The 12,628-nt window shown below is 38.2% G+C and overlaps 1 protein-coding gene across 1 annotated transcript in view; it reads right to left on the minus strand.

Annotated features, from left to right (window-relative positions):
- LOC108798513 (beta-TrCP-like) overlaps positions 1–12,628 on the minus strand; it is a 161,865-nt gene that overhangs the window by 15,830 nt on the left and 133,407 nt on the right. The window contains exons 8-10 of the mRNA XM_018570274.1: positions 10,767–10,885; positions 3,154–3,403; positions 2,308–2,426 (exon numbers count right to left, since the gene is read on the minus strand). Coding sequence (XP_018425776.1) covers positions 2,308–2,426; positions 3,154–3,403; positions 10,767–10,885 — 488 coding nt within the window. The remainder of the gene's footprint in view (positions 1–2,307; positions 2,427–3,153; positions 3,404–10,766; positions 10,886–12,628) is intronic.

Here is a 12,628-nt window from a genome sequence, read left to right on the forward strand (position 1 = left end):
TTATCTCTGAATATCCATGCAGATTTTCCCATTCATCATCCAGCACAATCAACTGCCTCACTGTTCATTATTGACTGTGTAGTTTCTCTTCGCTTAGATATTGAGTATGAAATAACAGTTCCCTCAAGAAATGTATTGGCTGCTTCCCAGTAAAGATTCAAACTTTTTTTCCTGCTGTGTTATTAATAATTGGACATAACTCCCACTGTTGACAAAAGTAGGATATAAAATCTTTATTCTTCAGCAACATGGGATTAAAAGGCCCAGAAAGAAAGCTGGTAGATGGAACTGTGACAGCTATAAAAAACGGTGTCTACGGCAAAGAAGGTAACACATCAAGTGTACAGATAAATAAACCAAATACTAAATAATCTTATTATCACAACATTTTAGGGGATTATCAATCAGGTAACTGTACAGCTATAGTGCTGAACTTTCAAGATGTGGGTAACTAAACAAATAAAAATAAAATCTGTAAAGGTTTCAACTTTCAGACGAAAACTTGAAAGCATCTCTGAATTATATGCACGTTTTCTCATGTCTTATCTCTAAAAAAGCCTGCAAATAAAAACAAAATATTGATCCTGCCAACAATTCAATGACCTCCGAACGTCACGTAGTGAGATCACAATCACACACACACCCACTTAATTCCTACAACTTAAGGTAATGTTATTCTGTAGTCTAGCAAAGAAGAATTTAGGCAGGGCAGACAACACTGCTTGGGATTTCAGTGCAGTGGAGGCAGCATTGTCAGCTCTTGCAAAACATGTGTTTGTATTGCTGAGATGCACTGCATATGTTTTATTTATTTTAGTCAGACATATGCTTAAAATGCATCTAAACCCAAGAACAAAAATGTAAAACACTACAGCTTATCAATCCTTAGATGTGGAGGCTGCATTCGTTTTCTTCTTTTAGACCCTTTCTCCTTTATTTTTACCTACTAATCTGGCCAATAACACAATTCCTGTTCTAGGGTGGCTACGCTCAGTCCTCTGCTCCCTATGTAGGAGCAACATAGCCACCCTCAGGCAGTAGCACTGTCAACCTGTAGAGAGGGTAGTGAGAGGGTAGGATAATCGTACGATAATCGCGGGAAATCACGCGATCGTACGATTATCGTAAGGTGTGTGGAAGCCATGCGACCTCTACTACTGTAAGGTCGCATGACTTTAAACTTACGGACATGTTCGAAAACCCGCCGAGCATCGTACGATGTTCGGCGGGTTTGTGGCATGTCCATACGATAACGGCCGTACGGGACGGTGTGCGCAAGCGCACACTGCCCGTTCGGCATTGCGGTCATCGGTATGCAAGATAGGCAGATCGTACGTTTTTTTAAGTACCTTACAACCATCGCAAGACAAAAGTCTTGCGATGGTTGTAAGGTGTGTGCCCAGCCTTAGATGAACTAGTAGAGTTAGATGGACATTAGACATAATTGGCTAACAAATTAAAGCCCAACTCCAGCTAACACTTTTTAGGCAGTTACAGCAACAGTTTTTTTTCTTCTTTTTGATATAAAGGTTTTAACAAAATAAAAGCTGACCATTGTAAGCACCCGTGTCAGCGTTCAATGGTTGGTCTCAACCCTCTAATTCCACTTTTACTGAACAGTTTGGTCTGTTAAAGGAAGTTAAAAAAATAACTGAAAATGAAGTTGAACAATGACTTACTTGCAGGATCAACAAGTAATAACACTATGTCATAGTGGGGTAACAAAGACTACTGAACTATTAATGACATGTGGATACTATCTGAAAAATGACAGAAAAAAACAAAATGCAAACAAAAGAAGTAAAAGAGGTAAATGTATTTTGCGACATCAACAGTTCACCATTTTAAAAAGATACCTTGCTCTGCCCGTGTTGGTTGTTGTGCTTGCCCAATTATGTGCTTTCTCTGTGTTCTTTCCTTATGGTACTGCCTAGCTTGCCTCTGACTGTGCTTCTCACACAGCTTCCAAAATACAATGAGGGTAATTGATCAAAATCTGGAGCAGATTTGCACTGCAGCCAATCATCTTCTCTCTTTCATTTTTAAATCTTACCTGAGCAAATTGGAGAGATGCTGATTGGTTACTATGGGCAACTGCTCCAGATTCTGTCTGCTCCAGTTTTGATAAATTCCTCCAAATGTGTATCACTGACATCTTGTACTAGAATTGCTTTGGTGAGAGACCCTCATCCCCCAACACTCCCCATTTTATAAAACTACACCTAAAATACAACCTCATTTCTAGAGGAAGCACATAATGCTATTTGACCACACTTTACAAACAATGATTGGTTAAGTTATAATTACCTTATAGTATTATCTGAAGAGCCACTAACCACCAGTCTGTCCCGGTACTGTAGACATGCAATGCCACGCTTATGACCATTTAACGTACGCACAAATTCACATGTACTCGTGTTCCATACCTGGTGACAAGAAAGTGGTGACTACTAAACACAGGACACAGAACACATTATATGTACACAAAAATAAAGTTAAATATTTATGTGTATTTTTTAAGGTTAAATCTACCCAACAATAGCATCAACATTGGAGTAGACACTTGTAGGTTGAAGAACCTTCCAATTTCACATATAAGCCTAGCAGAGGTGTCAATATGTCACTGTCAGAGGTTGTGAAAATCTCATGAGATGATGCTCCAGCACAGCGCAGGATCATCTTGTAAGATTTGGCTATTCAAGATTCCCCAGGATTTTCACTGGAACATTGGCGACATAAGTCTCCCCTAGGTGCCGCGGGGAAAAGACAACTATATAAATAACCTCCCTCTTCCCCCACTTTGTTCAGTTTAGTACAACATTTTAGCAACGGAGGAGCCCATCCTGAATATGCGCACCATGCTATTTTAGTGCAAGGTCTGCATTAAAGTGGACATTGCACAAAAAGGCAAGATCCACGTTATAAATACATGTGTTTTTGTCCCAAAGATCTCTATAATGCTGTGTCCACTACAGAGACAAGCACACATACTTGGGTTCAAAGGTCAGTTTAATCAGAGACCATAAAGTATTTTTGGTTTGTGCTGAAATGGGATCAGATGGAAAAAACACAAAGATGAGAAAACATACAAACTGAACAATAATTTTAAATAACTAGTAAAGACATTCAGTATTAGGGAAATAAATCACCCACCTTGATAGTTCTATCACCGGAGGCAGAGACAATGTACTTGTCATCGAAGTCCACCACATTCACTGCAGCCCTGTGGCCCACCAACACCCTTCGCAGAGTGATATCTGTTGCAGATGCCATGTCCCATACTGCGATGGAGCGATCTTTGGAGCAGGTGACCATCATACCATTATTAAACCGCAAATGCAGCACAGCCTCACAATGGTGGATTAGTGTATTCAGCATTTCTCCTGTGTTTACATCCCAAACCCTGCAGTGGAAGGAATCACGATAGGTCAGAAATGCAATGCAAAATCAGAGACACTCCTACCCTACACCTGAAATACAACCTTCCTTTCTTTGCCAGCTATTATTTGATGTTATCAGTGTTTATTGATTAAAACCCTTGTCAGGTTTTATTTACTTGTTGTCTATGTACTGTCGGGGATACTTCCCTTCACTCCTTCTTCTGGAGTTACAATGGGAGGTGAGGGGAAATCCTCCCAAAGTGAGGGGGAGTATGTTGATCGTTGACCCCAGGACAAGTGTCACCATTGGAAGATTTGCTAATACCTCAATAGTTATCAGGTCAAATAAAGAGGGTGAGATTCCCCAATAAAAACACAGAGGGCAATAAAAACCTGACAGGGACAAATCTTCCCCACTCAAACTAGAACACAAAGTTATGGTTATAGATACTCTGACCTACTGTTCATCCTTTCCACTCTTCCCTGACACCATTTAAAATACACTATGTAGCTAAACATTTGTGGACATAAGTCCACCATCAGCACTACTTTACCAAAAGTATGTGAACACCCCTCCAATTAAATGAGTTTAGGTGTTTTCAGTAAAGTGTTAATGGTACAGCGTACAAAGACATGTTGGACAACTGTGCAATTCTTGTGGAAACAGTCTGAAGAATTAAGGCCCCTTTTCTGTTGCAGCATAACAGTGCCCCTGTGCACAAAGCCAAGTGAATAAAGATATGGTTTGATGAGTTTGGTGCCACAGAACTCGAATGACATGGAAAAAGCTCTAACCTACACACTACTTGAACAACTATGGGATGAAGTGGAATTTTGATGATGAGCCAAGTTGTCTCATCAAACATCAGTAAATGACCTCGCAAATCCTCTGTAGGCTCAACGGACAAAAACTCCCAAAGGCAAATCTTAAGTTGTGCCAGAAGAGTGAAGGCTGTTCAAGCTGCAAAGGAGGGTTCCATGTTAATACCCGTAGTTTTAGAATGGCATGTCCAGCAAGCCTATATAGGTGTGATGGTGAGGTGTCCACAAACATTAGACCATACAGTATATTTACTACATTGGCAGATGAAAGAAGAAAAGGTATGTCTAATAGATGCCATAAAAAGGACACCACTGGACAGTCTCTCAGTCAGTAGAGTTTACCTCTTTGTTAAAAAGAAAATGCCTAAAAATAGCAATTTTAGGCCAATATATATACTATAAAATGTCATCCCTTGCATTAAACTGATTGAGATATAGCAGTATAGTATTTTAAAACGCTCTAAACTTGTTAAATACAACCAATATACACAAATATTCCTCTATTCACTACAATAGGTGAGCAGGTAACAAGCAAGCCATCTAACAGTCCAAAATTGTTGTGTCCACCTCTGTCCCTCAACCACACCATACGGACAGCACAGCTTACACAGAGCACAAAAGGGCAACTTCTATTGATTTATGTGAACCTGCCTTTTTTTTTTTTTCTTTCTGGTTCAGACCTCTCCAGCTATGCGGAGGAGAAATGGTTCTACCTTTTGGAAATCTTACCAATGCCTGACTTTTGGCGGCATAAACAGTGAAGGCTTTATGACTGAAACAGCTGTAGTGTTTCTAAATCTGCACTGATGTTCTGTTATATGGCCCGTTTAAATGCAAACAGTGCTTAGTGGATTTGTTCTTTAAATATTTGATGCCATGAAATGTAGCAGAAGACAGTCCAAATGTATAGTTAATCCATTTATCTGAGGCCTGGAATAATCCACTCTTACTTTGACACACAGGCCTACATGAAAATTGGCTTTGTAACCTTCTGAAATGCGGCAGACATAATGTATTATGGGACAAGTGTATGACTTTGTGGACGGATCTTAAAATATGAAGAAAAACAGATTACTCACGGCAGCTTATTGCTTTTGTGTCACTTATTTGAAATGTACTAGAAATCCACATTTTAAATTCAAGGAGCAGGCGGATTATTACACTGAGAAGTCTAAAGCTTACTGTGCTGACTAGTCATTTTTTTTTTTTTAGCAATCACACATCAGAAAAGCATTTCATCAAGAAAAATGCCAATGTATTACATTACAGCTTTCCCTGGAATAAACTATGCTGCATAATAACAACCAATTAGTTTCAAACGCCATTTGAAAAGGTATACTCTAGACATACATGAACATTTTGCGTAGGCTTGTATATCTGCTGATTGTCCCTAATTTTATACAGGCTTCATCTACTGTTCCTGGCTGCCCTGCTAGATCAATCCATGTTATTGCTGGTGTCCTTATCTTTTGAATTACCTAAAATCTGAGCCAGTGAAACTGTACTGGTTTCAGCACTACCCACCCTCTTGGGCTCGCACACCGAACTGAAACACGTGGCAAGAAACTTCAATCCCTCCCAGAAAATACTTATTATGTAGTACGATACAAGCATATACCTTTCAATGGTTCTCTTTTCTCCTCAAAAATCCCATACATTTGGTTTGTCACTTGGGTCACTACCCCCTTCTATCTCCATTGCATAACATGCTCCAGAAAACTAATTACTAGATTTGGCTTTAAAGCTCAATTGAAGTCTCACATCTTTTTATGTCTTTATAGTCTTGTACCCCTGCATGTTATGATTTGTGACTGATTTGAGCTTAAAAATTCCTTAAAGTAAATTTTTCTCTTAGTAAGAATGCCACCTACTGCTCTCACACTCGGGTGCTCTATACTGGCATAGCTGAGTAACAACCACGCCCCTCAGTGCCCTCACACAGAGTTGTATTGCAAAAAAAGAGCAACGTGTCTGACCAGGTCTGCTACTGAGTGATGATTGCCAAGTTCACTGGGTTTAACTCTGGAGCCTATTAAATTGCACAGACATATTTAGATATTTTCCACATCTGTTATAGCAGACTCATAGAAGTAAGACAAGGGAGATTGTTAGCACAATATCTACTTGATATATAAATAGGCCCTACTATACAGATGGGCCTTAAATAGCATCTATTTGGCAAAAACACTGAACTGATTATTTCTGTATGACAACTTCCATCTTCTATGATAATCAGCTCTACAAACTACCTTCTCGTTCTAGTTAATGGTCTTTCTTTACCTTATTCCCAGCACATCCACAACTGAACGCTCTGTTACAGTGAAGAGTTATCATTCTCCTCAATGTTACAGCACCACAAAACTGCACTGTTTAACAATGTGGTTATTTTTTTTTTTTAATCTATGGGTGCAGGTGAATACTTCAAAGACTTTCCAAAGTTTTATTCAAACAAAACTTTAAAAGGCAACAATAAAGTCTGGTACACAGTGTTCCAGAAACAACAAAAAATGTATGTATAGTAACATTTGACAGTAGAATAAAGGTCAACTAGAAAGAAATAAAAACAATTCATCTTTCCATCGTGGTATTTTTTGAACTATAAAATGAGATGGGCAATTTGTACACATTTGGCCTTCTGCAGTCTAAAAACATTTCCATGACACAAATATTCAATGTGACAAATGTGGCGAAGGATGTGTTTAAAGAAAAATAAGCTCTATAGCTTGGTTTAGCTCTATAGCTGGGTTTTAGAAATACATATACATTTAATTAATATATCTTATAACTGGGGAGTAATGCCCAATACCCAGGAACCTGGCTTTCCTGTCTGGTGCCCATTTCTGTGACTCAAGAGAACTAGGTTTCTGTGTAATGAAGTCAGGGAGCTTACTTTGGAAAACAACAGATCTAAATAGGTTTCTGAGGCAGGCACAATATAAACTAGCAAACCCAGTCCAAAATGTGGCACTTTAGTTGGCCATTAGAGTATATACAAATTACCCGACATCAATGCCAAGCTAAATGGGGTTTTATTTAATTTTTTCTATAGAAGTAAAATACCTGTGTTAAATCTTTGGAAAAAAATAAACGCATAGTAAAGCCATTACCCAGATTGGCAACATGGAATTCCTGGCAATTGCCAAAAAGCACTGATGTATGTAAAACCATTTGAGGTGTTAGCCTCTGTGGTCTACTCAACGTTAATCTGCATTGCTTTCATAAACTTTATTAAAGAAACAAATATGTGTACCGTATTATTTTCTCCTATGAATGTAGCCATACAGCTAGGTTCCCCATGCTAGGCAAATGACAGTAAACAAACATGTGGACCGGTATGCTATATATGCTGGGCTTACTTTTTGTCCCAGACCAGCCATTTTTGTAGCATTAGCAGTGTACAAGGGCATTCTGATTGCACCTGTGCTCTGTTTCAGTGGGAGTGCTTCATGGGAGGTGGCATGACACTTCCTCATTGCCTTTGGTTTAGCAGGCTTCCAATGTGCACTGATTGGCATAAGCCATACAGGAATTAATTAATCTTTGTGCAGTGCAGTGTAATTTCTATTCAAGCGGCTGTGAATGAAAACCAACTCAAATGGAACACAACTGCCCAAAACTACCTATATGTGATAACTTGAAGACGTGGGAGGTAATGAGATCGATAGGCCAGCAGGCATGCCATTTTTGGTCCATATAGAATCCAGCAGAACAATGATGATAGTAATCTGCATGTTTGATTCACTAAGCTATAACACATGTTATGTGCCATCTACAGTTATTTGTTAATCATGTGGTTGTTATTTTCTGCTCTCATTGCTTAAAATTACAGTCCTTAATGAGTCTTATAGCTTGGAGAATCCTATAGAGCCTCATGTGGCTAAAATGGGATTAGGTGGTAAGGGAGCCTGATGTAGATACATCCCAAAACAGTCCCCTCCATGGTCCAGTTTAGGCAGCACAATGGCGCTCATTAACACTGCATCCCATCAATTCATGTATACTCCAATACCAGCAACGTACATGATTAACAGAGCTATTCATGCAATGTAGCACACATAACCATTAGCATACTGCACAGTTATTAGCACAAATAATACATTAAGATCCTATTCAAACTACTGCACTTTAATTCACATTACTGCAACAACACGTGCGGTGAATGAAATACTAATTCACTGTACAGTAGCTGCCAATGAACAGCAGCGCACCACAACATACACACCATGGGTTGTAATGTGCTCTGCTGTGTTGGGAAAAGCAAAGGTGCATGTACGGTAACTGGTCTGTTCAGCAGTGTGTCAATGGGTCTTAAGTGTCCCTGTTCTTGGGGAAGAACTTATTTGCTCCCTTTTGGTCTGTTAAATATACCATTGAAAGCATTTTATCTGTTCATGAAGCGTAATAATAAATAATAGTATAATAATAAAAATGAACACCTATTGATTTTAGCATAAATCTTGTGAGCTGATCTGTGCTCCTTGCCTGTGCCCAAGGAGAGGTTATGGAAATGAGGAAAGGTCTGTGTTCTTTGTAGTCCATCATAAATGAAGTAGGCAGGGCTGATACCACATGTTCAGGAATTCAGAGCTGTGTTGTCATGTCAAAGAGGAGTACACCATGACAGCTGTGTTGTCATGTAGGAGTACACCATATCTTTGGCACATAATAGTTTTTTTTTTCCTATGCAGCATGTTTAAGGGGCTGAAACATGGGGAAATGATGCACGTATTCCAGCGATGTACTTAATATTTTCCTTTTTTTAAGTTTGCCTTGATATACACTATAAAACTAGAAAGAGATTCCTAATTCAAATGTTCTAAATTAATATATGTCCATTCTTGTTTGTGTTCCAGTCCCTTTAAAATATCTGTAAAAGAACTGGAAGAAAAAAAGTCATCTCCATTTGTTTATTGCCGCCATTAACATTAAAAGTCTCATGCTGCATCTTCAGTACACCAACAGCTAGAAACTACAGGGAAACTCACAATGCCTCTTCCACCTTACTGCTTTTTATTGCATAGGCTCTCATCTCCTTAAACTGATTACAAAAGGATAAAGGAGAGAATGTAAAAAGACTAATTACTGAAAAAAGACTGCACGCTGCCCAGGGAAAGGACACACGATGTACACAATCATTCCACCCAAACGGTCATATGCACCAAAGAAACCGGACTCTATACTGGGTAGTGGTGATTTTTGAAAAATATTTTAATATGCAATGAAATGATTTTCAATTATCTATACCCATTTATTGTGCAATGCACTTTTTTACTTTTCGATACAGTGTGCCACCATACAACAGACTGTGTTAAAGCCTGCTGGGATTTTACAGCTAAAAATCAATTTGAAATAATTAAAATAATTAATATTTAGGAGCTTTTAGGATAATATATGTTAAAACATGTTCTTTTTGAAAAATAATGTTCAAGAAAAAAAATTAAATAAAAACACCATACATTCCCTTCAAGATTAAAGGATTAAAAAAACAACTTTAGCTACAGGCACTAGAGGACTAAAGTGGTAAGTGTAATGATCCTGATCACATGATCTGTGTCCACAGTCCTTTGATCCACTGTTTATGGTCCCGATGGGAGCGACTTTCTAGGACCTGTGGCCTGTGCTGTAATATCAGGTTGTTGTAGATCTGAAGTCATCAACCTGTCTCTGCTCATGAGTCACATTCAAATGTAATGAGTCTTGGTGAACCACGCTAAGTATGAAAAAAAACATAGCCCTTGATTAGTGTTATGTTTGTGAGAAGAGTTTAAAGCAGAAACAATGCAGGTGCTGCAGCAGATTACATCATAGGTAGCCGCAGGCTACAACTGGCTTGTGAAGCACAGATTCTGGAACCCTACTCTACTTGGCCAATGGAGGCCACAGTTCTTTCAGTCTCTCTTTTGTTCTCTGCTCTCCTCAAAGTCTGTCAGTTTTCTCAGTTCAATAACTCTCACGTCCCCATCCCCACAGAAGTCTATAATAAGTATAAACTCTGACTATCAGTTTGTGGGACATTTAATCATTGTGGGCATTTCTGTAGAAATAATTATAGGCAAACCTATTATCTCTTATGGACAAAATTAAGGAATATTGGAGAGGACTATGGTTAAATTAAGGGCTCAACAATCCTGATATCTGGTCCAGTTTACCTCCTGGGTAGCCTTGAAAACCTATATTTTACTGCATACAAATGTAGTGTGATGGCTTCTAATACTGGTCACAGAAGCCAGAAAAGAAGTTTGTGAAGCAGTGACTTAATGAAAGGCAAAGGTTTCCATCATGAGACCCATGGCGAGTGCCAAGAGAGATTACATTGCCATACTTTCGCGAGTCTACTTCACAGAAATAACAAAACTGTGTATGACATCTGGTGTTGTTGGCCATCATGCTTTTACTGCTGGGAATATGGACAGTCTTAATTTTCATTTTTTGTGATCATATCCAAACACACACCATTGGATACAGCTACAACTCCACATGAATCTGAAGTAAACATGACAGCAGGAGGGATTAATGGATGACCCTATAGTATCAGACATACCTTGTTATTCTAGGAATACATACCTGACTGTGGAGTCAGAAGATCCAGTAAGGATAACTCGCTCGTCATATTGTAGACATAGAACAGACCCTGTATGTCCAGTCAGCACTCGTTTGCACTCCAAAGTATTTTTATCCCATATCTAGATAAATAAAAAGAGCATATTGAGGTAAATAAAAAGACTATTATATTAGGCAACATTTAGAAACAACACACAAAAGAGGCATCAATACAAAAAAGCTGAAAGGGATTTTTGATTGGTAGCTGGACACTGCATTGTGATTAAAGGGAAGCTACATAGGTTTTTTATTTAATTTATTTTAATTTTTTTACTAATATTTTTATGTTACACGTACATATTTAACGTAAGGTGTTCCTGTGACTTAGAGAATTATAGGATTTCTAAAAAATAGGCAATTTCCTTTTAGACCCTTTATAACAAACTAGTGAGGAGCTGCCTGAACAGAGCAGGAGGGAACTGGAGAAAAATTGGAGGGGTGTAAATCAATTGTCTGACTCGTAGAGCTGTGTGTATAATTTTGATCTTGAGCTATTAAACTCTGTAAACAGTATTTAAACAAAGCAGCAAAGAATAGAGATTTATTGAATTGAGTTCCAACCCATGGCTGGATAAGTAAACATTAAATAGATTGTATTGTAATTGTTCATATTAAAGTGACACTAAACTAGGAGTTCAAACTTAGTATTTAAATACCTTAACGTATAACAAATATTTCTCTTTTTTTTGTGCATCACTTAGCTGTAGATCCTCAAATCATCTCTGAATTCATGCTGACGCTGTCCTTCCTTCTGGAGGATGGCTACTTCTGTTCCCCATGGTCCCTGTGTGTGTTGTAAAGTAGCCACTGCTCCAAGCTCGCTCCCGTAATGGACTACAGTCTCAGGTTTAGTTTATATTTGTATGGAAGTTATAGTCCATCACAGGAGGGAGCTTGGAGCTGTGACTACTTTACAACACACACAGGGACCATGGGGAACAAAAGTAGCCACCCTCCAGAAGGTGGGACAATGCCAGCACCAATTCAGAGATGATTTGAAGATGTACAGCCGAGGGATACACAAATAAGATGCATTTTTGTTAATAGCTAAAGGTACTGGAATGCATTTTTAAGATTTAACTCCTGAGTTTCGGGTCTTTAACCTAATAAACAAAATGAAAATATATTTCAATATATTTGAGTCCTGACCATGATAAAGAAGAATAAATATAAACATTCTATATACTCTGCCAGTGATGGTCACTGTCTCAGTATGTAGTTCTTCTACATGTACATTCTACTACTGCAAGTAGATGAGAAAAACCTTCCAGTATTATTTATGTCAAATAGCAGCCAAAAGTTAAACAATCCCTATAGGACAAATAACATTCATACAAACATATGCACACTGTAAAAATTCTTAAACTAGGATTTGAGCTAAACCAGGTTTACTGTAGGAACCCAAGAGACACCTTACAATACAGAAGTAATTCCAAGCACTGAACCTCTTACACTTCCAAAGCTACAGAAACATTCCGTGAATTAGTTAAATGATGATTATGTGAAGTTTTAGAGCACCTGTATTACAGTAAAAAAATACTGTTAAGCACCAATTAACTCTACACTGGTAATACGACATAACCCAATTTAATTTCAGAAACACTCTATGAGACAATGTTTTCTAGGGACATCATACCTCCAACAATCATATACTGTACATGTGGAAAAATGTAAAAACAACAAAAACAGACTGGCGTACATACAAAGCATGTTTGTTTACACTGCACTTCTTTTTTTTAGGGTGTATTCACACCTCTGTGTTTTTTTGATGTATGTTATTAAAAGCAAAACCTTGCTTGCTACATCTGTGGTGAGATGCAGTTTGA

Source organism: Nanorana parkeri, unplaced genomic scaffold, assembly GCF_000935625.1.
Source record: "Nanorana parkeri isolate BGI_ZX_2015 unplaced genomic scaffold, ASM93562v1 scaffold1493, whole genome shotgun sequence".
In the NCBI taxonomy this organism is placed as follows: domain Eukaryota; kingdom Metazoa; phylum Chordata; class Amphibia; order Anura; family Dicroglossidae; genus Nanorana; species Nanorana parkeri.